Raw genomic sequence first — 26,211 nt, 5'->3', positions numbered from 1 at the left:
AGAGAGAACGGGGACCTGTTTGGGCTTGGTACCCATCTTGCCATCTGTCCAGTCCACCCCCCGGGGTCCCAGTGCCCAGCTCGGAGCCTGGTGGACAAGAGCGAGCAGACCCCCGGAAGGCGGGACTTGGGGAGCATCTGGATCTACAGGTGCGGAGCTAGGACTTTACAGCAAGTCAGGGCCCTTCATGGGCGGAAGGAGCTGCCTCAGGAAGTAGCAGCTGGCCGTCTGTCTGTGCAGGCTTTGGAGACAGACAGACAGACTTGGCTCCCTGTTGGCTGGGTGACTGGGGTGGGTGACTTCTGGAGAGACTGTGTGGTGCAGGGGTCAGGAGCCAGATGCCGGAGCCATCGTGCTGACCTCCCCACTTGCTGGCTCTGCGGCCGTGGACCATCCATTTGTAACCTCTTCAGGCCTTTCTTCCCGTGTCTGTGAATAATAGCACCTGTCCCTCGGAGCCGCAGAGCAGGAGGGTGACGATGACTTCCTGCTGGCGTGGGGCGCGGACGGGCTGAGCTGGGTGCCTGCTGGTGCCTGATTCACCCCCTCCTCCTCCATCTCCTCCCTGCACACTGGGAACCCCATCACGTTCTCAGTGGCAGCTGCCCAGGGTGAGTGGTGATCGCTTCCTGTCCATTGCCCTCTGTGGCCTGTGGCTCTGTGCCCTGCTCCCATGGTCCCGCTGATTTCCTGGACCAAGGCTACCAGCTCCTAGGTTCTAGGACCTTTATGCAGATCCAGGTGATCCTCCCATCCTGGTGAGTTTCTTCACCTTTTATGCCTCTGTTTTTACATCTGTATAATGGGAAAAAAAAAAACTACTTACTAGAATGGCTATTGCAGGTAAAATCCCCAGCTGGGAGACTGGCACACAGTAGGTGCCCAATAATTACCATCACTCTCCTTTCCCAAATGAAGACACTGAAGGGAAGAAACGGCTGGGTGTGCTGTGGGTACGTCAGCGAGAAGCAGAGGGCATCCTGTGCAAGCACACTTTCCTCTTCTGCCGTTTGGTAAACTGAGGACACCCGGAGTGTTTTTCCTCAGGAGCTGCAGTGAATTCCTAGTTTTTTCCACTTTGGAGCAGCAGCTCTCGTCAATCAGGAGCAGGCCCCTCTTGAAAGCTTCTGGTGAAACAGAACTGGTCCTGTGGGCACAGGGATCTCTTTCCTCTCAGGGAGTCGAGGGTGTTCTAACGACACAAAGACCGAGGGAGAACAGGTATCAGGGGGTGACAGTAAGTCAGGTGGTTGTGATCAGTCACGTCTCTTTTGTGTTCTTACTCTTTCAAAGAGGAAAAGTGACCTTCTAACCCGAGAGCTAAGTACACATGTCCATTCCAGAGAACGTATCCCATCGACAACTTATCCCACCCCAGAGCTGCTTCTCGTGTTGATCCTGAGTCATTCCCGGGGAAACCCACCTTTACTGGGATGGTGAAGCCACCCCAGGCTGTCAGTGGCTCCTTCACCGGGACAGATGCGCCGGTTCTCACAACCACCCTGAGTTGTCCTCAGGCATCTGGAACAGGGAGCAGCTTTCCAGTCCTTGAGGAAAGGGAATGTGTGCAAGTTTGGAATACGCTCAATGGCAAATTAAAAACAAAAGCAAAGCAAACACAAACAAAGTACAGCAGCTTAGACAAATAGAAATGTGTTTTTCTTACCCTTTTCACCCAGGCTTGGGTTGCTGGGGTTGGAGTCCCTGACTCCTCAATGGTCCTTGGCAGTCTTGCGATGTCATGTCCCCGCAGTCTGAGCAGAGGGAAGGGACTGTACATGAACTGGGCAACCCCACCTAACTCTCTCCCATTTCATCTTTTTTTTTTTTTAATTTTATTTGTTTATTCATGAGAGACACAGAGAGGGGCAGAGACACAGGCAGAGGGAGAAACAGGCTCCCTGTGGGGACTCGATCCCAGGACCCCGGGGATCACGACCTGAGCTGAAGGCAGATGCTCAACCACTGAGCCACCCTGGTGTCCCAAAGAAAAAGCTTTTTAAGAAACCTCTCCTCTGCCAACCACAGCAAACTTCTGTTGCTTATTTTCTTGTCCAGAACTGGGTCACACGTGTGTCCCAGGGAGGCTAGAAGGGTCGGGGATGGAATAACCTCCATTAGCTGAGACCCACCAGCCATAGCTCTTCTCCTTGGGCTGGAAAGCCTGCCACTCTGAGTGCAGGGGCATTCCCTTAGCAAGACCCCTCCACGGCAGGGGTTCCCCTCTGTGACCTCTCACCACTCCTCAGCATCACGGTGGAACCCATGCCTGGAAGGCCATCCAGCATTGACTTCTCAGCGCAGGTGTCACTGGTCCTTTCTGGTCAGTGTGAACTTAGGGCCTTGTCTGTACCTGGGAAGGTGACGACAGTGATGCTACAGAGCTGAACTGGGAGGCACGCAGGGCTCTCACTCCCTGGGGAGACAGATACCAATCGGTGATTTCCAAGTGATGCCATCAGCTCTGGGACATGGGTTGGGGCAATGGGGCTCCTAACCCAGGCTGGGGTCACTGAAGACAAGCTGTGGGGTGAAGTGAGCAGTCTCAAAGACTGAGGAGGAGCCTGCAAAGCAAGGGGACACCATGATGTCACGGCAGCTCTGGCACTTTCTCATGCTTCCATGCGTCACGTCAGCCCACCAGTGCCCTGAGGGCAGGGATGGTGACTTGTCTTTTTTTTTTTTTTTAATATTTTACTTCTTTATTCATGAGAAACACACAGAGAAAGGCAGAGGCACAGGCAGAGGGAGAAGCAGGCTCCCTGTAGGGACCCTGATATGTGACTCGATTCCAGGACCCCAGGATCACACCCTGAGCCAAAACCAGGCGCTCAACCACTGAGCCGTCCAGGCGTCCTGGGATTTGTCTTTTTATCTCATTTGTGTGTCCCTAGAACGAACTCTGTGCCTGGAACATATCTGGAGCTCAGATATTTTAGTTTAAATAAGTGAGTTCATGTGGAGATAAATAGATCATTATCCAAGGTGTGGAAATATGTTGGCCCAACAGATACAGTTATGGGCCTTTCCCTGCCAAGCGGATGAACCCAGAGGGCCCCGACATCCCTGCGAAGCTTGCTGGAGGGGGTATTTTGGGAACCATTTGTCCTGACTTGATACTAAGTCGGCTATAAATGGCCCCTCGAGCCGCTTGGATGGACAAGGGTCAGTGACGGCCCCAGCCGGGGATTGGCAGGTGGCCTGGGGAATGATTCCTTCAACCAGTTTGGGCAAATTCTATTGTGGTTGAAAAGAGGCTCCATCTTACCTGTGTTCCTGGTCTTTGGACCGTCCCTGCTCTGTCTGGGTTTGGGAATCAGGTCACATCCGCAGGGTATTTTCAGAGACAAGACTCCGTGGCCCTGCCTGCCCTGAGCTCCAGCCATCAGTTTCCAGAGATTTGCTCAGAATCAAGGAAAGAACCTTCTGAATCAACGCATCTGTACTTGACGCATGATCCGCAGCCGGTGTCTCTGGCAGCCTTCCAGGGCTGGCGCCACCGATTGTCACCCCGCTGCCGCCGCTGTCCTGGGTGGGGCTGTCTAAATATTACGTGGTGCCCGCATCCTCTCGCGTATTTGGTCCTAGACAGACAGCTTGGTGCTGTTTCCAAAATAACCCCTTCCGCGGGGCTCGTCAGACCTCGTGGTGCCTTTGAGGATAAACATGATAAAGACCTCCACCCGGACCAGGGAAGATCTCATTCTTTCCCCTCACTGCCGAGGGGTAAAGGGGCCCCAAACTGGCCCCTCGCTGAGACACTTGAGCCCCGAATATGGAAACACATCATTGCACGTGGACAGATGGCAGGAATGTCCCATGAGGGGAGCTTATGACAGTGACGTGCACAGGGCAGGGGCTACACTCAGGTAAGCCAGTTGTTGCAGATGCTGAATTGGAGGGCCCCCGGGGCTCGTTCCAGTCCTGTTACGAGCTTGGGCTGCCCCCCCACCTCCAGGCAGCCCCATGGCCAGTGTGTGCTTTGGGAGGTCTCCCTGCCGAGACACTCGCCCCAGGACAGGGGTTAGCAGACTTGGCCCAGATGGCGAGGGAGCGGGTCAGGGAGCCCACATGAGGCCCGAGGACTTGAGATTCTTAGGTGGTGCTTCTTCTGGGATTTTCCAGGCAACTGAAAGAGTCTCTTTCCCTTCCAACTTTTTAAGTAAGGAATCGTGAAGATGTTAAGATGTGATATCCCATAACGAAGCATTTTTCTTGCTGTATGACTTACTCTGTGGCCTTTGTATAATTGAGCATTTCTGCTTTTTCTGGAATTGCACTGGAAGCGCCTTAGGGTGGCACAATAGACACCTCCGTGGAGCCCCCTCCCCCCCCCCCCCCACCCCGCACACATTTCCTATGTCACCGACACCTGCCAACTTGGAATCTTGATGAGTATGTTGGTGCCTTTGTAAATGAGGTCCCTCTGCGCCGCTTTTTGTTCCTTTGTCTCCCTGGCTGAGTCTCGACTGTTCCCTTGAGGGAGCCTCAAGCATCGTCTTTCCAGGAAGGCCTCCCTGACGTCGTCGCCAAGCCCGGCGAGGTGTCAGACCTCTGTCCCAAATCCCCAGCAACCACGCCCGCTCTGTCACTTAGGACACTTAGGACACTGCAGGTCCTAGCAGTTTGGGTGTCTGACTCCCTCTAAAGGGTGAGACTGCGTCCTCATTGTGGGTGGGGATGCTTTCTTGTTTGCGTGTCACTCCCAGGACGGAGCGTGGTATTTGCCAGAGCAGGTGCTCGCCGAGCAGCAGCCCACAGTGTGGGCTCCAGGCACCGGCCGTCCTGCGCGCCCGGAGCTGCGGACCCCACGTGCTGTCCCATAGCACAGAGCGAACGTGGCTCCCATTGGCTCATCCATCTCTCTGTTTTCTCTCGCCTTCCTCAGACGTGCTGTGCCCCAGCGTCCGTGTGGAAGGAGACCGCTTTAAGCACATCAACGGTGGAAGCAAGGAAATCACAGGTGAGAAAGCCAGGGCACCTGCCGGCTTGCTCTGCGGCGCTGTTTGCCCCCCTGGACGCAGGGCTGGCCTCGCTGATCTGTTCACCGAAGTCGAGTGGAAGGGCCTGGGTGCAGGTGGCGGCCCCCATCAACGAGCAGCAGTCGCATTTCTGCCTGGGGGTCGGTGGTGCCCCTGTGGGAGGCTCTAAATAACACATCAGAACAAATGAGTTGAGGGATGAGTAAGCGAATGGTGGGCGGAGTGAGCAAATGAGTGGAGAAATCCACGCATTCGGAGTGAGAGCGTGAATCAGAGCTATAGATACAGGAGGGAATGATGGGAGAGAGGGAGAGAGACACGTGGCTGCAGACCCAGCAATAGACATACCCCCCCAGACCCCTTCCTGGGCCGTCTCTGCGTGGATGCGGTAGGTGGGGTGTGCGGCAACGGCCGAGTGGGCTTCCCACCCTCCCGAGAGCCACAAGTGTGGAAGTAGGGTTTGCTTCTCCCCGAGGCCTGCGTGGGAGCTTCCCCCTGCCTCCAGGATGCCTGCCCTGCCCCTGCCCACTGGCCCGCGGGGCCCCGTGCCGCCTCCACGTGGAGCGCCGGAGGGGGTCTGCCTGCCTGGCCACGAAGCCAGAGGGGTCGGGAGCAGGGTGCTTCGGAGGTGCTGTCCAGGGGATGGCATCCCAGGCTGCTGCCATGACAGGGCGCCCCTGCCCACAAGAAGGTGCCAGCATCTGCCTGTTCATGTTGCAGGGACGTGTCTAGGATGGTGGGAGGCTGCCCAGCCTGCTTGCACAGCAAGTGAAAGGTGTCTTCAAGAGTGACTGAGCCCTCGGGTTCTACTGCCCTTCGGGGGGGGGACCATGCCGAGGTCCACGTTTGCCCCATTTTGTGGTGTTTCCCAGTGGGATCCAGCTGCAGGCACCTGCTGGGGTGGCTGGCTTAGTGCCACAGCCTCATCAGTCACTTTTCCTCCCTGCCCCCCGTCCTCCACTCCCCCATCGAGCGCCTCCCAGTTCAGCTCTTCTGGAGGGACCCAAAGGAAGACAGGGTTGGTCGGTGCCTCTTTTCTCCTGCTGGAGTGCCTGGTGTGTCGTCGGTGCTCAGTGAGGAGCTCTCCCTCCTGGGGACCCTCTGTCAACCCAGGAGATAAAGGTGGCGCTCATCCTCTTCACTTTCTTACCTTGCGGGGGGGATATGCTTATAGCTGAGCTGCTCTGTGGGGCGAAGCTTCTGGGCAGTTTGACCTCATTGCTCCCACTCGCTGCCTTGGCAACCCCCAGCCAAGCATGGCTCCCACCGAGGCCAGTCTTCAAAGCAAATTCCTACCTCCTGCATTATCCACATTACACTTTGTGAAGCAGCGAATCCCTCAGAGTAGCATCTCCTTGCCCTAAATAGTTCATTATTCTGTGTGTGTGTCTACAGAAGGGGACAGATGCCACCAGACAGACATTAGGAACAAATAATGAATGGTAAGAGTCTTCACTGAGCACCTACGGTGAGCCAAGCGTTGAGCCCATGTGCCCTCATTCAGCCCGTATGATGTATGAGATAGGCACCGGTTTATATTTTATCGTTGGGGAAACTGAGGCACAAGCACATTCAGTAACTTGCCTGGGTTTGTGGTGTAGTCAGGGCTTACGGGCAGACCATGGGATGGAGGGCAAGAAGAAAGGAGGGAAGAGTTCACAAATAAACGAATCTGCCCATGTCACCGCAGATGAGCCTGTCATTCTCCATCATTCTGTGGACTAAGGAGCCCAACTATGTTTTCTACTTAAAAACAACTGATTTTGCTGGGAAGATCCACTGTGCATGGGCGTGTGTGTGTGTTGGGGGCACATGTGTACACGTACATGCGTGTGCATGTGCACACGTGCATCAGTTGGGCAGGGCGTGAATGCATTCATTCTTCAGCGTCTGGCATGTGAGGAGGGTCCTGTTGACAGCGTTTGGTGATGGGTAGAGGTGATTGGATTCCTCGGTTAGGAATCCGCTGTGTGTCTCTGCAGCCAGCGGAGCCCTAGGAGCTCCCCTCCCCTCTGTGGGCCCTGCGGCTCCCTTCCCAGGAAGTAATCGCGGTGCCGGGCAGTCATCCATCGCACGTGGCACGGATGTCCTGTTTGTGCAGTGCCGAGCACACGGAGAACCTGCTGGATCTATCCTCTCCTTTAATTATAACCAGTCCAGAGAAAAGCCCTGGCTGTGTGGAAGCTGGAGGGGAATTATGGAGAGATGAGTCTCAGACTTGCCACTTTTAACGCAGTTGGGTACTTGGAAGAGCTTTTATATTCTGGACAAAAGATGGAGTTGCCCAAAGCCTCACTTCCAGGCATTCCCTCAAGGACTTTGGCAAATTGGGGGGCTCACCAGGTCAGAAGAGCCAGGGAGGGAAGAGGGTAGGCAAGGTGGTTTGGAGGCGTGGGTCTCAGGCTGGCGCTGCGGCCCCCAGCCTCCTGACATCTCCGAGGCTCAGGTTCCCTGCCTGCGTGACTGAGCCTCCCACGCAGTGTTTCTGAGGCTCCCTTTTGGGGCTCGTAACCGAAATGGGAGCGCCGTTGACTGCAGGTGTTCTACAACATTCCTGGGAGGTTAGTGATTTGGGGTTTAAGGACATGCGAGGCTCGGGGCAGCTCGGAAACGTGGCACCAGACATTCTGGATTTCTCTCTCCTGCCACCTGGGCTCCTGCGTCCTGACATCACCAAGGCACACCCGCTGCACCTCTCAAGTGGAGCCTGGCCTGAGGCCTCCTCTGTCCCTCTCCCCACCCACCCCTCCCGGCTGCCAGAATGGCCTCTGGAACACCAACACGATTGTGTTCCTTTCTTGCTCTGAAGCCCTTCCACGGCTCCCCCCGCAGAGGGACACCCAGACTTCGCTGTGTGGCCGACATGACCCAGCCTGATCGGCCTCCGCCCACCCCATTCCCAGCCGGTGTTCCGCAGGCCGTGGCTGCTGACAGCCCAGAGTGGCCAAGATTCTCAGAAGGAACCTGGCTGACCCGAGCCCAGTGGCCTTTGCACATCCAACTACCTAGGGTGCCTTTTCTTCCTCCTCTGTCTGCCCATCTTTTATTTGTTCTTCAAATGCGGGCCAGGCCTCCCTGGATTGCTCCTCAGCTGGACAAGGGAGGTATTTCCTGTGCTCCTATGCAAGCCCTGTCATCATCCCCCCTCCTAGTCATTCACCCACGATGCTGTCACTGATTGTGTATGTCTCTGCGTCTCCCTAGACACCAAAATCTGGGGTGGGGGGGGCAGCTGGGATTTTGCATCTCCCTAGACACCAAAATCTGGGGGGGGGTTGCAGCTGGGATTTTGCCCTGTTCATTATTGGGATCTGAGCAGCCGTCAGGGCAGCCTTCCTTCTCTCTTTCCCTCTTTCTACAAACTGTGCCACAAACAACCGGGGCTCCTGGCTTCTTTAGCATTGGAAATGTGAATTCGATCAAATTGCTCAGCACCGGATGAGGGGAGCAGTCCCTAGATAAGCTGTGTGTGCCTGGGCCAGACCCACCAAAGACCCAGGAGAAGCATCCTGTCTGGAGAGTCCAGCAAAGCTCCACCCAGGGGAGCGGACGGGTGGGGGAGCGCACGCAGTGGGCATCAGCATGGAGCAGGTGCAGCCAGTGGACTCGGGGCCATGGCTCATGGTGTCCCTGATGCTGCCTGCTTCAGCTGACTCCGTGATTTTGGGGAGGCGTACCCTCGCAATTCCTGCACTGAACAATTGCTTCTGTACCTCAGCGTGGCTTGCATCAGGACCCATTTACCTGGAGAACATTTTTCATCTTCCTTCGCAGCCTTTTATTTATTGCGAGCAATTCATCTTTTGTCTCCATGCCCTTTGCTGCCACCTAGTTAATTGCTTGTTGTTCAAAGTTTTGCCGTGTTTAAGTCTTTGTTTTTATTCATGGTTTTTATTCATTGAAACCGATAAAAGTGGAACCAGAAAGCAGAGCATATGGTTGCTATTTTGAAACTTAAAAACAGAATTGTCCCACATGTAACTGCTGAAGGGAGATGGAGCCCGGGGTGGCCCTGTCTGGTGACAGGTGACAGCTGTGAAGTAGGGGAGCAGGCCCCCTTTGCTGACTTGTCAAGGGGAAGGCAGGGGGCACATGTCCTCCGGATCATGAACACGCTCTCTGAGTAAGAGCAGCCGCTCCGGGGGCCCCTCCAGGGCTGGACGTCCGTGCGAGGCCTCGGACAGGCCCGTCAAGTGGTGGCCGCCCTCCCCTCTGTACAGGTGGGATGGGGAGCTGCGAGGGGCTTGGCAGTTGCAGCTGCGGTGTGGGGCTGCAGCCTAAGAACAGAGCTGGTGCCCCGAGTGCTGACTGATGTGCCCCTCCCTGCCCACCTTCCCTCCCTAAACTTAACTGGGGGCATCTTCCCTTGAGCAACAAGGACACCCCTCCAACCTCACCACCTCCCTATAGGAACTGCCCCAGGCGGGCAGGGGAGTCAGAGAGTGTCACAAAAGGGAGAGCCCTCAGGAACCCACCCGTGCTGGGCTGCTGGAGGTGTCAGGTGCAAGCACCTGCTCAGTGCAGCCCTGCCTGCAGGCTTGTGCCTGGTCCTCTAGGTGGGTGCCTTCCAGTTGGGTTGTGTTCCCCACCTCCTTGGTGGAGGAGGCACAAGGATGCCAGCCACGGGTATGGTCACTGTTCGGCCAGCTTTCGGGCCCAGGACAGACTGTCTCCTAGACCTTCTCTGCCTTTCGCTGAAACAGGATCTGAGCCCAGACAGGCTCTACACCCTTTACCACTTGGTGTCTGTTCCATGGACCCTCCAGGGCCTTATGGGCCAGGCTCCCCCTTCTCGGGGACCAGCACCCCCACTGCTGTGAGCTTCCCAGTGCCACCAGGCTACATCTGGGCACAGGGCCCCAGCCAGTGTGGCAGCTCTGTAGGTCTTCAGAAGGTCTCAAGTAGGACCCAGTCAGTTCCGCCAGCTGCTCCTGGTGGGCTCGCAGGGCTCTTAGAGGTATTGATCCCAGAGCTACAGGGGCATCTTAGGCTTTCAACCCCCAGATGATGCTCTAAGAGCAGGACCCAGTCTCTGCCTGCAGAGCCCGCAAGGTGTTCCCGCAGGAGCTTCCCGAACACTGGCCATGCAGCCAGGACATGTTCCAGTTCTTTGGAAGACCCAGATGTGCCTTTCTCCTGCACTTTCCCTGGGATTGGAGATAGAAGCTCTACATGTCCTTACTTTGTCGTTTGTTTTCTCCCCAAAATCTATCTGAACAGTTCCTCTGCTCACCTCTACAGAGACACATGGCTCCCCTGTCCCCTGTGCTCCTCCTGCCGCTCACCCCAGCTCTTCTCTTCGGCAGGTTTTGACCTGATGGATTCATTCAGGGTGAAGGAGATCCTGGGGAGGAGAGACAACGGGGTGCAGAGCTCCTATGTCCGGATGGGATCCTTCCCTGTGGTACAGAGGACAGAGTGAGTGCTTACTTCTCCTTCCAGACCTAGCTGGATGCCTGGCAGAGGGCAGGAGGGAGGCCAGGCAGCCACGATTGTACACTCGGCACTGGGTGGGGCTCTAACCGGCTCTGAGCCTAGGAAGGTTGCCGTGAGACAAAGCAGCCGAGCCCCTGTCCTGGGAGTCCACCCTGCCTCTTAGCAAATTTATCACCATTGTCTCTATTGGTTCCCTGGCCTTCTATATTCTCCCCTTCATGGGGATTTGGAGGTAATCACTCATGCATGCTTGTGTTTTTCTATCAGTTCATTAAATAGCACACATGTGTGGTTGTAGATACATGGTGCCTACTGTGGATGAGCCACGGCATCACACGCAGGCATTGTGCCCCCCAGACTCACCTAGTTGGTTTGGCCAGTGATGCCCCAGCTTCAGTAGTTATTGGGTGCCTGGCCTTACACAACTGATTGGATGCCCCTGTTCCTCCTGTCGTGTCATGTTTGCCACCGGAGATGGATGTTCCTGCCCTACACTGTTATTGAGAGATTATAATACAGATTTGTCCAGGGTCTGACACCTGCTGGGTCTCCACTCAAGGCTGATGATGCTGGTACCAAAATCAATGTTCCATTCTGCTCACCCCAGGCAGACAAATCTTCTGAAAACAGAAGTTATATTTCATCACGGCTTTTTCTCCATCTTAAAGTTCCTGAGTTGTTTCCCAAGTGTTCTTACACTAAAAGGCTGGAAAGGCCCTGTATTTGATCTGGCCCCGTCTTACCTTTTTGGCCTCAAGCTCAACCCCAGGCTCCTACTCTGGCTCCTCTGGCTCTGTTCCAAAAGTTTCTGGGCACCTTCTTCCTGCCACAGAGCCTGTGTTCATGGTTTTCTCTCTACCCGAGACACCAGCTAGTCCTTCAAAGTACAGGTTAACCATTATGCTTTCAGGGATGCCTTTCCCAACCTCCAAAATGAAGGCAGGCCTCTGCCTATCTCGTCTCCTTACAACCTGTATTCCTGCATGAAACAAAGTGGTAAAGCTGAAGCTGATCACTCAGCTGTGTAATGAGTTGTGCAGACCACCTTCCCTGCTCAGCCAGCAGCTCTGGGAGGGACTGGAGTCTGGTCTCTGCTGGGGACCCAGCCTCAGGATGAGCTCTGTCCAGAGGGAGGTTATTCAGTGTCCGTGGGATGGACGGGTGAAGGTATTAGTCGGTTCCTAATGAGGGGAGATGCTTCATCAGGTACTGGCTTGGCAAAGGTGGGCTGGGAGCACCAGGCTGCCAAGCTTGGTCTGCACACCTGCATTTTCTCATTCAGGGAGCATTCTCTGAGTGCAGCCACACCCTGGGCCTGTATCAGACCCTAATGTCCTCCTCAGCTCACAGTACCTGTGAGTATTGCTTGAGTGTGACTACAGGGAGGAGGAGTTTGGAGAAGTCCCCTCCTCTCTGTGTTTGCCTTTCTCACCTGAGCAGCAGAGACCGGAACCCCCAACAGATGACCCTTAAGCAAAGTGTCTTTCTAGATGCCGAGTGTTGCTCTCTCTCTCTCTACAGATGCTAGGTGGGTGTTATTCTTCATCACCTGGCCCCATGCTCATTTTGGGGGTACACTAGGGAGAGCAGAGTCTAGCTCCCAATCCCCGCGTTGCTCCCTGCACATCTTTGGCTAAATGCGTCTCATTCCCCATACGTATAGTGCAGAAACAATAACAGGCAGATTCACTTTAAAGGGAAAATGCAGTAGAGAAAGAACAAGATGAAGGAAAGGAAGCCCACCTTGTACAGAAGTGGTGGAAAGGCCCAACAGAGACCCATGGAGAACACAGAATGGCTGCGGGTTCCGCTCAGTGCAGGGGATCTGGAGCGGTGGATCTGGGCTCGAGTTACATGGGGTCTTTCTAAGAAGGGATTTCTCTATGGTTCCAATGTGTTTTATTTAAGATTTTATTCATTTATTCATGAGAGACACACAGAGAGAGGCAGAGACATAGGCAGAGGGAGAAGCAGGCTTTATGGAGGAGCCTGATATGGGACTTGATCCCAGGACCCTGGGATCACACCCTGAGTGAAAGGCAGATGCTCAACCGCTGAGCCACCCAGGTGTCCCAGTTCCAAATTTGTTTGAATGGCAAAACGCTGGAAACAAACTCAATCCCGGCAGAGCTCTGACATTTCAAGGATGGATAGTATCCTTGTAGTTTTTTGTGCTTTAATAGAATAAATGCAAAAATATGCCAACAGGTGTAATTTTAATTTATGGGTTAATTTTGTTCATAACAGGAAGGAGTGTCACTTTCAATACTAACTTTTTTCTCACCTGTGCGATGTCTGATGGGCATTTTACACACCTGGTCTAATTTATTTCTCACTACAGGAAAGTGCAGTGAGCAAGGCAGGAATTCCTCTCGTTTATCCAGCGTGACATTTGGGGCTCAGGATGGGACAAGAACGTGTCCGCCATCTCGCACACACTCTGTAGGAGGTGGAGGTTGGCCACAACACTCAGGTCTCCCAGCCTCACGCCCTAGGTGTTTCCCACAGTGATCTTGTCATCCGCTGCATTATTTGTGGAAAGGATAAGATTGGGCCACTTTGGTTTCCTTTAGATTTTGGTTTCCTTTAGGTTTTTCTCTGTTAATGACCATTCCCCCTCCTAATTATAATACCTTTTTCTTAATCTATATATATGCCCTCAGAAAAAGTCTTAGTCTCTCTCCTTTTATCTAAATATAGAGAGAGGGGCACCTGGGTGTCTCAAGGGTTGAGCATCTGCCTTCAGCTCAGGTCGTGACCCTAGGGTCCTGGGATCGGGTCCCACATCGGGCTCCCTGCGGGGAGCCTGCTTCTCCCTCTGCCTGTGTCTCTGCCTCTCTGTCTGTGTCTCTCATGAATAAATAAATAAAATCTTCTTAAAAAATGGAGATAAAGATGCAAATTTGTAGATCTATGCTATATAGACCTAAATATCTACGTGGATCCATCTGTATTTTTCTATGTGTATATATGTCAAATATGCACACATAAGTGTGTATTTCAAAGGTATATAAAAAATGTGTGTTTGGATAAAAACAGCCCCATGGTTTGATTCATTCATGAAATAAGAATAATGAAGGGATGTGCAGGATCTGTTGTGGCTGCAAAGCCTATGTCTATGCAGTTGGGTGGGGAGGGCCCGTCTTCCTCCCTTGGGGGCAGTGACCGGGGACCCCCTCAGTCCTGCGGGGGGCCCAGTGCTGAGGGGCGGATGCTGCTCCTAGGGGGCCCAGGTGTGAGCTGCCTGAGATCTCCGCTCAGAGAATGACTTTGAACAACGGGGCCCCCCTCCCAGCTTGGGTCTGTGCACTGAGAACCACGAAAAGAGGGCCCGTCTTAGCTCACAGGTTCTACAGCCAAACCAAGGGTCCCAGAGGGTCTGCGAGTCGGGAACCAGGAGCCCAGACGCCTCCTCATTTCCCTTCCCGGCTTTCTGGCTAGACGGCTTCCACCTCCTCCATTGGAGAGCTCAATGCCTGCATTCCTCCAGAGATAGATCCCTGCCCCCAGAGCTGGACGAGGCCCCACCACGGCCAGGTTCCTCGGGGTGAGGATGTGGCCAGCTGATGGGTAAGAGCAGAGCTCTGGAGACGGAGCCCCCTTTCTGTGCAGGTCTCTGCTCAGCCTCTTAGCAACCAGATTGTGCTGTGTTAACCCTCAGAACCTGGCTGCCCTCTGCTACAGCGTGAGGATCAGAACAACTTCCTTCCATTCTGGGTGTGGAGGGGAAAGGTGGACCCAGGTAGTCCCCGTGGGCAGAGCTGTGGGGGGCTGACTGCCCTCAGATGAGGGGCTGGCCCCCCACGCTGGGCAGGGCCCCTGAGCTCTGTTCCGTGAAGATTCGAGGATGTCCTGGGGCCCAGGGTAGGGGACTAAACAGGAGGAGACACAGTAGCTGGGCCCCGCTGAGAAGGAGCCAGTGGGAAGCTGTGAAGACAGGTCCACTCAGCTGCATTTGACCCCGGGAAGCGGGGAGGGTGGGTGGCAGTTTAGCGTCTGTCATTGATTCTGTGAGATGGGGATGGTGGAGACACGGAAGCGTACATGCCCTGTGGGGGTGGCCTCGCAGGGCCCAGGTGGGGGGTGATGAGGGAACACGGCAAGGGTCTGCAGAGGGTCATACCGAGGCCCCTGTCAAGGAGAGGGCAGTGAAGGCAGGAGAGAAGGCGATGTGAGAGGCTCGGGAGGTAAAACTGGCAGGATGTCGAGACCCGAGGGTCACCCAGGCTTCCCTTCCGGCCCTGCTCTCATTGCTCTTTTGTTTTTGTTTTTATTGGAGTTTGATTTGCCAACATATAGCATGACACCCAGTGCTCATCCCGTCAAGTGCCCCCCTCAGTGCCTGTCACCCCGTCACCCCGTCCCCTGCCCACCTCCCCTTCCACCCTCCCTTGTTCCTTTCCCAGAGTTAGGAGTCTCTCATGGTTTGTCACCCTCTCTGACATTTCCCACTCATTTCTCTCCTTTCCCCTTTATTTCCTTTCACTGTTGTTTATATTCCCCGTATGAGTGAAACCACATGATGATTGTCCTTCTCCTATTGACTTATTTCACTCAGCATAATACCCTCCTGTTCCATCCACGTCGAAGCAAATGGGGGGTATTTGTCATTTCTAATGGCTGAGGAATATTCCATTGTATACATAGACCACATCTTCTTTATCCATCATCTTTCAATGGACACTGAGGCTCCTTCCACAGTTTGGCTATTGTGGACATTGCTGCTAGAAACATCGGGGTGCAGGTGTCCCGGCGTTTCATTGCATCTGTATCTTTGGGGTAGATCCCCAGCAGTGCAATTGCTGGGTCGTAAGGCAGGTCTATTTTTAACTCTTTGAGGAACCTCCACACAGTTCTCCAGAGTGGCTGCACCAGTTCACATTCCCACCAACAGTGCAAGAGGGTTCCCCTTTCTCCACATCCTCTCCAACATTTGTGGTTTCCTGCCTTGTTAATTTTCCCCATTCTCACTGGTGTGAGGTGGGATCTCATCATGGTTTTGATTTGTATTTCCCTGATGGCAAGTGATGCGGAGCATTTTCTCATGTGCTTGTTGGCCATGTCTATGTCTTCCTTGGTGAAATTCCTGTTCATGTGTTTTGCCCATTTCATGATTGGATTTTTTGTTTCTTGGGTGTTGAGTTTGAGAAGTTCTTTATAGATCTTGGATACCAGCCCTTTATCTGATATGTCATTTGCAAATATCTCCTATTCTGTAGGTTGCCTTGAGTTTTGTTGACTGTTTCTTTTGCTGTGCAGAAGATTTCTAGCCCTGCTCTCATTGCTAAGCCCACTGCCATCTGTCTCTGTCCACCTCCAGGGATGTGTTCCCTCAAGGCTTGCCTGATGAATACGCCTTTGTCACCACCTTCCGGTTCAGGAAAACATCTCGGAAAGAAGATTGGTACATCTGGCAGGTCATCGACCAGTATGGGATCCCGCAGGTATGAGCAGCGTGCCGTGTCTTGTGGGCCAGGAGCAATTTGTTTCATGGGGATGGTGCCCCCCACCACGTGTTCCCTGGGATCCCTCCATCCAGGGACCCAGGAGATCAAGAGTCTGGCATACGAAGCCTCGGGGAAGCTGGAGAAGAAGCCGAGAGATGTGGTTTCTTCTCCCCATGATAGTCCCATGTCTGGCACTCCAGTGGAGCAGAAGCCCACCTTCCCTCCTTCCTCAGGGGTGCTCAGCCTCCCCCAGAGGTGGCAGCCAGCCCCACTGTCCTGTGGCCTGTGCTCTGGTGGCAGCCTGAGCTACACAGTGTCATGTGAGAAACTAGCTTGGGGTCAGCTAGACCTGGGTTCAAATCTTGCATCTATTATCTCTTGGGTGCGGGACCCCGAGATGTGTGAGTCGAGCGTTCTGAGTCTTCATGTGCTTTTTGGCCATGTCTATGTCTTCCTTGGTGAAATTCCTATTCATGTCTTTTGCCCATTTCATGATTGGATTTTTTGTTTCTTGGGTGTTGAGTTTGATAAGTTCTTTATAGATTTTGGATACCAGCCCTTTATCTGATATGTCGTTTGCAAATATCTCCCATCTTCCATTCCCATTCCCACCTGTCCCACAGAAAGCAGGAGAACTGCCACAAATGGTTGGGGAAGTGAGTCTCTAGCAGGGTGAGCCATGTCTCTAGCACCTGCAGAGCAGCACCGTGTACATAACCCAGCCTTGCTGCAGGCGCCTCCTCTCTCAGGACAGGCTGTGTCTATAACCCTGAGTGAAGCTCTGAAGCCCTGTCTTTGGCCACCAGAGTGTGATTTGGAGTTTTGTCTCCACTAAGTTCAATAGCCAGTCAGCAGCAGGCAGCTGGGGTGTGGGGGGGAAAGAAGGTCAGAGAACCAGGGCCATTAGCACCGCACGTTGGCCTGTTATACGCCATGCCCTGTGAGCTCCCGTCTTCTGTCCTTAGTCCCCTTGAATGAGTTTCCCATAACATCCCCTGGTCAGATTGAGACATGACATGTTTTTGGCCCTGACTCCTGAGTGCCCCCATTTCCTGAGTGTGGGAGGCTGGGCGGGACAGGCGAGGTTCTTCTCCAGAGGCCCCTTTATTTCTGGAAGGCACGCAGCCCATCCATCTCCATTCACAGGCACGCGGGGCTTCTCCAGTGTCTCAGGGTCTGGTGCAGCGGGACCGGGTGCCTGTTGTGCATTCTTGCAGTCGAGCCCACCACCCCCTCATCTGGGCCCTCTCGGTCATGGCATTTGCAGAGCCATGTGGCCTAGCCGTCTGCCGTGCCCTCCCCCGCTCCTGCTGGAACGAGCCAGGGGGCTGGGACACTATGGGGCCAACCAGAGAGACGGCCCGCCTCTGGGGATGTCAGGCTCATTTTCAGAGAGGCACCTGGCAGTTCCATTTCACTGAGCAAGACTCAGCGGGGTGCCCTTGGCTGGTGGTCTGACGGTGGCCACTTCCACGCCCCACAGGAAGTGCTGGCTAGACACAGGGAATGTAGAGAAAGGGAATCGCCAGAAGTGATCTGTGTTCACAGCATCCCATGTAACTTGTCAGGCCTACAGACCTAGGTTTTTATCTTCATCACCGCATTTAGGATTAGCAGCCACACTCGAAGGTTGGCATTCTCCCCATGTGTCATTCATGCATCCCGGATACGGTAAAGGGACGGGAAAGAGGTGGGTACAGCTGGAGCAAAGCATGGAGGGTGATCATCAGAGATCAGGCTCGAGAGGTGGTAGGGGGCCAGGATCCTTGTGGGCTGGTGCAGGCACTTCTGCTGGAGACCAGGCTCTGGGAGGTGGGCAGGTCCAGAAACAGGAGGACAAATTCAGGGACACTTGTAATCAAAGCAAGAGATGATACTGACACAGACTACTAGTGACAGTAAATTGGGTCCAAATGATCCAATTCTGGATGTCTTTTGAAACCAGGACCAACAGGATTTGCTGATGGATTTGAGCCTCAGGGCGCCTTCCTGAGGTCCCCAGCTAGTGCTGGTAGACATAGGACTCAGGCCTGAGGGCCACCATCCCTGGCTACGCATCCTGCTAGAAGAGATGTACATCTGAAGGGAGAGCCATGTCCTCAGGAAGTGCCTACAGTGGTGCAGGGACACAGAGCTCAAATGTGCAAAAGTATTTTCTAGAAACAGAAGACCCCATTTAATAATAATGGAGTATTAGGGTACGTGTATTGGTCATGTACCAGATTACAGGCCAGGGGTCCGTAGTTTTCTGTGGTTTGCCCGCACCACAGCATACCAGCAGGCGGTGCAAGTAAAATCAAATCCTAGCCCTCCCTCCCTGTTGTCCTGGGGTCACGGCGTGGGGGCCCCAAAGAGAGAAATCAGAACCCCTGGGTTGTGTTATAAACACCGGAGCTGATTCCCAGCAGTGCGTGGGCACCTTCCTTGAACCCAGGGTTCTCATTCATTCACTCGCTCATTCATTCATTCAGTGCTTCTTGTGGGGGTGGCCTTATGTATGGGGTGTCATATGGGGAGGAACAAGAGAGACAGAGTCTGCTTACAAGGACGGGGCAGGGCGGGGAAGAAACAGGTGAACAAAAGCAGTGAACTCTGACCAAGCGCTATGAGAAAAAGTAAATGACACGAGCCTGGAGGCATGTGAGCAAGTGAGCACACTGGAATCCTGCTGTACGTATGTGCCAGAGAAGGTTTCCACTGCGGGGAGGCCTTTGGATTTATTTGCTTAGTTTGTTATAGCTAATACTTGGAGCAGCACCTGGCATATAATACGTACTGCATAAGTGTTTTACTAAATGTCAATTCGTTTCATCCTCGTAATGACTCTGTGATGTAGGTGCTGTGATTGGTGTCATTTTATAAATAGGGAAATAGTACAGAGAGGTCAAATAACTTGCCCAGGGTCGCACGGCTCAATAACGACTTGCCAGTTTGGGTGTAGACAGACAACAGACAGCCCCAGTTTTTGAAGAGCTTTTAAAAAAGTCACTAAGGTTAAGGTTGCAGATGAGGTTAAGGGTCAGAGTTGAGGAACCCGGCAGAGGCTACTGGGGAGTCTTGGGATAAGTGACAGCAAGAAGTGGCCACCTGGGGCCTGGGTGGTTGGTGGTTACTAGAGACCATGAGTTCTGGAGGCACAGAGGACAGAGTCCCTAAGGGGGAAGCAGGGAGAGGCCGGGAGAATCAGCCCCCTGACCCCGTCGTCCCGCCTATGGTCTCCATTCCATGGGCTGCCGTGGGCCACACTGATGAGAAGCCCAAGGGCACAGGCACCCACATGGGGCCCTTAAGGCTCAGACTGTGGGGCGCCGGGAGCTGGGCAGGGAAGGATGGATCATGGCTGGCAGGGCAAACGAAGACCAGCAGAGGAGTGGGCAAGAATGCAGTTGTTCACTCTCCCGCTGACGAATACTTATTTTCTCTGTGTCACGCGATCCCCTGACTTCATGTGTCTGTGTTGCCCACCATCCTCTTCCTGACACCTGGCACATGGCTGGTCTGTCACCGAGGATGTCCCCTGAGTACTGTGAAGGGGAGGTAGCAATGAGCATCTGGATGGCCACGGGTCCAATCATTTTTTCATTTGTAGGAAAACAAAAGTTAGACTTTCTTCCAGCCTCACCCAGGCATCTTGCAAAGGGTAGGGGCTCCTCCAGGGAATAAGACACAGGAGTCCCTGCCACCAAGGAGCTGGAGCTTCAGGTTCCTCCCCATGGTGGGAAGCAGCGTGGGCTATGGCAGGGTCTCAGCCTCGTCCCTGGGGTCTGTTTGGCCAGCCCAGGGTTTGATTTATTTATTTATTTTTAAAGATTTTATTCATTTATTCATGAGAGACACGAGAGAGAGGCAGAGACACAGGCAGAGGGGAAGCAGGTTCCATGCAGGGAGCCTGACGTGGGACTCGATCCCGGGACCCCAGGGTCACGCCCTGAGCCAAACGCAGACGCTCAACCACTGAGCCACCCGGGTGCCCCCAGCCCACAGTTTTAAATGACATGGAGAGAAGTTGGGGTTTCTCGTTGGTCTGAAGGCTCAAGTCCTTCGGCACCAGTTGTCTTGCACACTCACAGAAGTGCCCATACTGCATGGTGCCCGTGCGTGGAGCTGTGACGGGTGTGAACCCGATTATCCTGTCCAGGGCAGGGCTCAGAACAGCCCGCGGGGTAGGTATTATATTCGCATCCAGGTTCAGGAGGGAACCGGGCCTTTGTCCAAGGTTGACCAGCACCCGGGGACACGGCCAGGAGGTGAGCCCTGACTCCGCACCCCAGTCCCTGTCGCCATCTCCCGTCTCGGTCCCCTGAAGCTCAGGGAGCCTGCGGTTCTCTGCTCCCCAGGTCTCCATCCGCCTGGACGGCGAGAACAAGGCAGTCGAGTATGACGCCGTGGGTGCCATGAAGGACGCCGTCAGGGTGGTCTTCCGAGGCCCCCGGGTGGGTGACCTCTTTGACCGGGACTGGCACAAGGTGGCCCTGAGCATCCAGGCCCAGAACGTCTCCCTGTACGTCGACTGTGCGCTGGTGCAGACGCTGCCCATCGAGGAGAGGGAGAACATCGACATCCAGGGGAAGACCGTGATCGGCAAGCGCCTCTACGACAGCGTGCCCATCGATGTGAGTACCGGGGAGGCCCTCTATAGCCAAGGTCCTGGGGTCACCAGGGGAAGCCTCAGGACACTAGTATCCCCAAGTGCCCCTCACAGGTCTGTGTTGTGTATCAAGATATGGCCTTGGACTCCCTTTGGAGGGAGGACTCCGACCCGGAAACCATCCTGAAGCCAGAGTCTCCATCCCTCATGCATGCAGCCGGTCATTTGTCACATATATATCGAGCACCTGTGTGCCGGGCACTGTGAACAGCAGTGAGGATGTATATCTACATACGTGTTTGTGGGTACACAGGTACAATTATAAATTGTAAATTTATTTATTTTTTAAAGATTTATTTATTTATTTATTTATTTATTTATTTATTTATTTATTTATGATAGACATAGAGAGAGAGAGAGAGAGAGGCAGAGTCACAGGAGGAGAGAGAAGCAGGCTCCATGCTGGGAGCCTGACGCGGGACTCGATCCCGGGACTCCAGGATTGCGCCCTGGGCCAAAGGCAAGCGCTAAACCACGCAATTTAGGGATCCCCTAAATTGTAAATTTAAATAGAGGCTTTTTCCCTTCTCTGATTGTAGAAAATGTGGCAAATATAGAAAGTATATGCAGAATAAATTTTAAAAATCATCCTGAGGGCACCGCCCAGTGATAACAACCCATAACTCAGCATGGTAACAGCTGTCCCCCTGCTGTCGCCCCATCAACGTTCATTCTTCTTGCTCTTCCCTCCTCCTTTCTTCCTCTTGGGTCCCCACGACGCACTGCACACGGGGCGCCGGCGCTCTCCATGTGCTCCGTTCAAGCCAAGGCAGCCTTACCTGCCATGATGGGAGCGTCCCGCCTCCTGGGAGATAACCGGGGCAGGTTTTGGGATAGCTCTTCCCAAAACCATTTCTCATCTTCTCTTTTTTTTTTTTTAAGATTTTGTTTATTTATTCATGGGAGACACAGAGAGAAGAGAGAGAGGCAGAGACAGAGGCAGAGGGAGAAGCAGGCTCTCCATAGGGAGCCCGATGTGGGACTCGATCCCGGGATCTCGGGGTCACGCCCCGGGCCAAAGGCAGGTGCTCAACTGCTGAGCCCACCAGGCGTCCTTTCTCATCATTTCTTACGCTCACGAACGTCTGTTATTGAATACAGGGTTGTTGGATGTGTGCTCCGTGTTTTGGAGTTTAGGTAAACCAGACGCGTATCCTAAATCTTGCTTTTTTCCCCCCGGATTATGTTTCAGAGCTTTAATATCTTCTTCCAACTGCTTCATCCTACTTTATTACATGTTCTGTTTCTCCGTCCCCCTGTTAGTGGAAATTTAGGCTTTTTCGGATGTTTCCCTGTCATAATCAAAAAACCTCGGGACTTGGACTTGCTGGCGCGTCTCCAAGGGCGCCATCCTCACGAGGAGCGTAGAGGAACACCTGCCTGTTAGGCCGAGACAGCTTCACTGGGGCGTGTGCCCTCATGTTCAGGGGTCAGATTGTAGGGTAAACAGTTGCTGGCTTTCCCACCTATTTTAAATTTCTCAACAACGTGAATGAACATCCACGCACCTGCCAGCAATGTATGAAAGTTCTGTTTTCTTAAAGCCTTACCCATATATTGACACATCTTCCTTTTTCACGTGTCTTGCTTTCGTTTTGCCAATCTGACTGGCAAATGGTCAATGGCGTTTTATTGTGGTTTCCACCTGCGTCTCCCTGCTTCCACCACAAACAGCAGTCCTGCGAGTTTGTTGATTGACTACCTGACTTACTTCCCCTCCGGTGACTGCTGGCCCGTAACACTTGCTTATTTTTACGATCATGTTGTGTTTTTCTTTTTCCCCTAATGACTTTTAGCTAATATGTATATATTCTGAATACTAACTCCTTATTTGTTGTAAGTTGTAAATATTATTTCCTGATCTGCCAAGCACAAACCATAAACTAAAAAACAAAAAAAAAAGAGTAAATTTGAATACCTGAAAATTCAAGAAATGGTGATGGGGCAAAAAGCAAAACCACCATTAAGTTAGAAAGTCTTTTGTAACTCACGTTGTTAAGTAAAGGCTAGATTACACACATTGCCAGTGTATGTGGATTCCTCACGATGAAGGCCGGAAGGGGGTGGCCAGAGGGCGTAGGCAGAGGAGACGGGGCCGAGGGAGGTGCCCGTGTGCACCCCTCTCCAGCCCACTCGAGTGGCACCGTGGAGGTCACGGCCACGCACGGAGGCGTTCTCTGGCTTCGCAGAGGAAACCAGGCGGCGCTTCCTTCCGCATGAAGCTGCTGAGAAGGTGGTGTAAGATAGTACCTGTGGGACCAAATCGAACGGAGGCAATACAGTAAAATCGAGTAAAGCTATACAGATCACCCCTCAGGTGCTGCTAATTCCAGTGGGTGGAGCATCCCGCTGGGCCCAGGGCTCTCCTCAGTGCCCCCGCCCCATTTCGGATCCAGTTACCCCATGGGAGCAGCCGCGATGAACACCCCCAGTTCATGGGCAGGAACTGAGAGAAGCTGAGTGGCTCTTCTGAGTTCGCAGGCCGAAGCACGGCAGGGGTGGGATTTCTGCTCCAACAGCCCGTCCTCAATGCCCGTTTGCCAAGCACGCCTCCCCTGAGATGACAGCCTGCTGGGCATGGAGCTGTGGTGTATTCGTGACACAGATGGGGTCACGGTAGGCCCCACCAGCACGCGCATTACACTCACCAACACTGCCCCTCGAGCCAGGGAGGGGGCATGGCTCCTGTGTTACAAGCGGGTAGACTCCAGCCCAGAGGCAGTAACTGGTTTGCTTCAACCCCTGTCCCTGCCAGCCCCGAGGCCAGTGTGGGGTGAGGCGGGGTGCGGGACCCGGGCCAGGACTTTCTGCGCACAGGTGAAGCCTGCGAGAGGTTGAGACAGGGCAGGGCGAGCTCAGGGCCGCCTCTGAGGACGTGTCCTGGGGCTGCAGGGAGCAGGTGAGTGGGAAGGAGAAGGAGGGGTGGGGTGAGGTGGGCCAGCAGGGGACCGTGAGAGGCTGGGGGCCTCCTCAGAGATAACGAGGTTCCTGGTGCCTCCTACTGGGGCTGAGGGTGCAAGAGAAATGGCCCAGCAAGCAGGTGGGCCCTTAGGCCGGGGGACGGGGTGAGGGTGCCATTGAGCTGGGGGTGAACTAGGGATCCAGGTAGGGGTGGGAAGGGGCGATCCTGGGCTCTGAGGGTGAGGTTTGTCTGGGACCCCTGTGATGCCGAGGCCCCTCCTCTGTCCCAGTACAGAGACCCCGTCAGCCTTCCCTTCCTGTTTCTGCTCCTGCAGTCCCACGCCTCTGCTAGCCTTGGAGTCTCGGGGGAGTGGCTCAGGTCACTCTTGGATGCCGGGGGGATTCATTTCTCAGGCCCTCCATCTGTCTGGGGCCGTCTCATGGCTGGTGCCAGCCCTGGGGACCAGCAGCGGCCACCCTGGCTCTGAGCAGCGCAGCCCCAGAGGGACGCTCTCCTCCACAGGGCCCACCCCAGGGTGTCTCAGGCTCACTGCTCTGGGGCTCTGGTGCCAGTCCCAAAGCCGCCGTTGGTGTTTAGGTGAGGGACAACCATGGAGACGAGCCCACTTGTGTTCTGACCTGGAGGAAGAAGAGTGCCGCGCTCTTGTCCTCCTTCCGTCGCTCTAGCTGGCGGGGCCGGCGTGCACCCCACCTAGTGCAGGAGCACTGAGCATGGCACGGAGCAGAGGCCCCTTACTAGCACTCAGCCCGGTGCTACTCACTGTGTCTGAGCAGCCCGCACATGCTCCCTGGGTTCACCCACGTTGCAGCCCCAAGAACTCACTCTCCGCATTGTCCCCACCTAGCTAGGGGTGCAGGCACAGTGCGATCCAGCAGCTTGCCCAGGATGGCCACGCTAGTAAGTGGTGGAGCAGCCTTCGCAGCCTGCCCTGTGAAGGAGGTCTGCATTTTACTGTGTGTCTGGGACCATGGGTTTGTGTCCTGCCTGACGCTTAAATCCGACGATCACGTTGGTCCCTTAACTGGGTTCTTTTAACCCATGGTGTGGAGTCTGGGGGCTTGGGTGCGTCCCTTTCAGTCCTTTTGTCCAGGGCATTAGCTGCACATCTGCCTTGTACCCAAAGCTGGGAATCCCAGAACCTCTGACATTTGTCCACAGAATACTGCACCCACGTCCTGTTTCCTGTTGGGTTTTTAGATTCGAAATAAATCCTTATGAAGTATGTGGCAGGACAATCAGTATATTCCTCAGCCTGGTGTAAATCTCGCAAAATCTGGGGTACTCTTAACCACATGGTCCAGGGCCTTGGACACAGCACGAGAGACCTCAGCTTGCTGGCAGTCCTCCCTGTGACCCACATAGGGCTCTCTGCCCCACTGGTCCTTGTCCAGCTCCGCGAGCAGATGTCACCACCCCCACCTTACAGCAGAGGAAAGCAAGGCTGGGGCTGGTGTGCTTTGGGCAGCTATCGTGGGAGAAGAGCAGGGCTGGGACCCAAACCAGATTCCAAGCCCCCGGCACCCCTAGTGGCTTCCCCGCTGCAGCCAGAGAAGGGTCACGAAGCTGCAGGTGGTGGACTCTGGAGGGAAGCCCGGCCAGGAACACCACCCAGGCTATAGTTCAACCCAGAGTTACTGGGGGCATCTAGACCTGAGCAGAGTTCTCAGGGTGGAGTGGGGGCCAGAGGGACATCAGCAGGTGGACTCCTTGGCTCATAGAGGGAGCAGGTGAGAGGTAGGGGCAGTGTGGTCAGGGAATGGCGGGCTTTCAGGCCATATGAAAGGGGCCCCTCTGGCTCCTAGACCATCTCACCCCAACCTGGGAGCACCTCTGCCGGGCCTGGGCCATCTGTGCTCTGGCCCCGACCCTGCACCTCTGCCTCTTTCTTCCCCATCCCTGTCCCTGCAGCCCTTGCCAAACGGGCCAGCTGCTAAGTGTGTGCGCTTGCTAATGCAGAAAGCAGGACCCTGTCTTTAAAACAGGCCTTGTTCAAAAGCACAATTATGCATTTTGTCATTTTCTCCTCCGTCTGTGGGCTGGTGTCTTACAGGAAATAGAACAGACGGACGGGTGGAATTGTTAAGTGTTTGTACAGAGCCAAGTCAGTGAGGAGGGGAGTCATACCCCCACAGGCACACCACGGCCAGGAGTGGGAGGCCAAGCGGCCGACCACCTGCCTGGCCAGTTTGCTGGGACATTCCAGGTACAGCAGAGGCCAGCCAGAGGAGGGTGAAGGGAGTACAAGGCCAGGGGCACTTAGCATCAGCGTTTGGTAAAAGAAACGTTCCTCTATCCCCTGGTTCAGCTCAGGTTCCCTTCAAAAAATGTTTTGCATGCACGCACGCATCCACCCAACCATTCATTCTGTGCTTCCGGAACTCACCGTGTGCCAGAAATGGTCCTGGTGTTGAGGCTCCAGTCTGCCTGCAGAGTTGGTCCTACTAGGGGAGGCAGATTTTAAGAAGTAAACAGAGAGACACAAACACGGACGTTCCGTGGTAGATGTTACTCAGATGAGCAGGATGACGTGCAGAGTGACAGGTGACGGGGCCTGCACTCAGGTGGCGGTTATGAAGGTGGGGCTGAGAGCAGCCAGCATAGCTTTGGGGGGTGACTAGGAGTGTGCTGGCTCTTTAGGGACTTTCCAAGAAGAGGGACAATGTGCAAAGGCATGGATGTGGGAAACCGTGAGGTCAGAGGTACAACATGAGTGTGCAGTGAAGAGAAACACACCTGGAAGGCAGGCAGCGCCAGGGCCTGGGGCTCGATGGTCCT

General features: G+C 54.3%; 1 protein-coding gene across 6 annotated transcripts in view; it reads left to right on the top strand.

The window, feature by feature from the left end:
• Nucleotides 1–26,211, top strand: part of COL22A1 (collagen type XXII alpha 1 chain) — a 260,912-nt gene that overhangs the window by 47,599 nt on the left and 187,102 nt on the right. For 5 of the 6 annotated variants that reach the window (XM_035702839.2, XM_035702792.2, XM_035702817.2 and 2 more), the window contains 4 exons: nt 4,889–4,963; nt 10,289–10,400; nt 15,739–15,862; nt 20,203–20,478. In XM_035702839.2, the coding sequence (XP_035558732.2) occupies nt 4,889–4,963; nt 10,289–10,400; nt 15,739–15,862; nt 20,203–20,478 (587 nt within the window). Of the gene's footprint in view, nt 1–4,888; nt 4,964–10,288; nt 10,401–14,151; nt 14,283–15,738; nt 15,863–20,202; nt 20,479–26,211 lie in introns of those variants that run through there. The other variant, XM_035702897.2, reaches the window with a different exon arrangement.

This window comes from Canis lupus, chromosome 13 (assembly GCF_003254725.2).
Source record: "Canis lupus dingo isolate Sandy chromosome 13, ASM325472v2, whole genome shotgun sequence".
NCBI classification, from domain to species: domain Eukaryota; kingdom Metazoa; phylum Chordata; class Mammalia; order Carnivora; family Canidae; genus Canis; species Canis lupus.
Note: the sequence above shows the minus strand (reverse complement) of the source record. Positions and strands in the feature narration are given on the sequence as shown.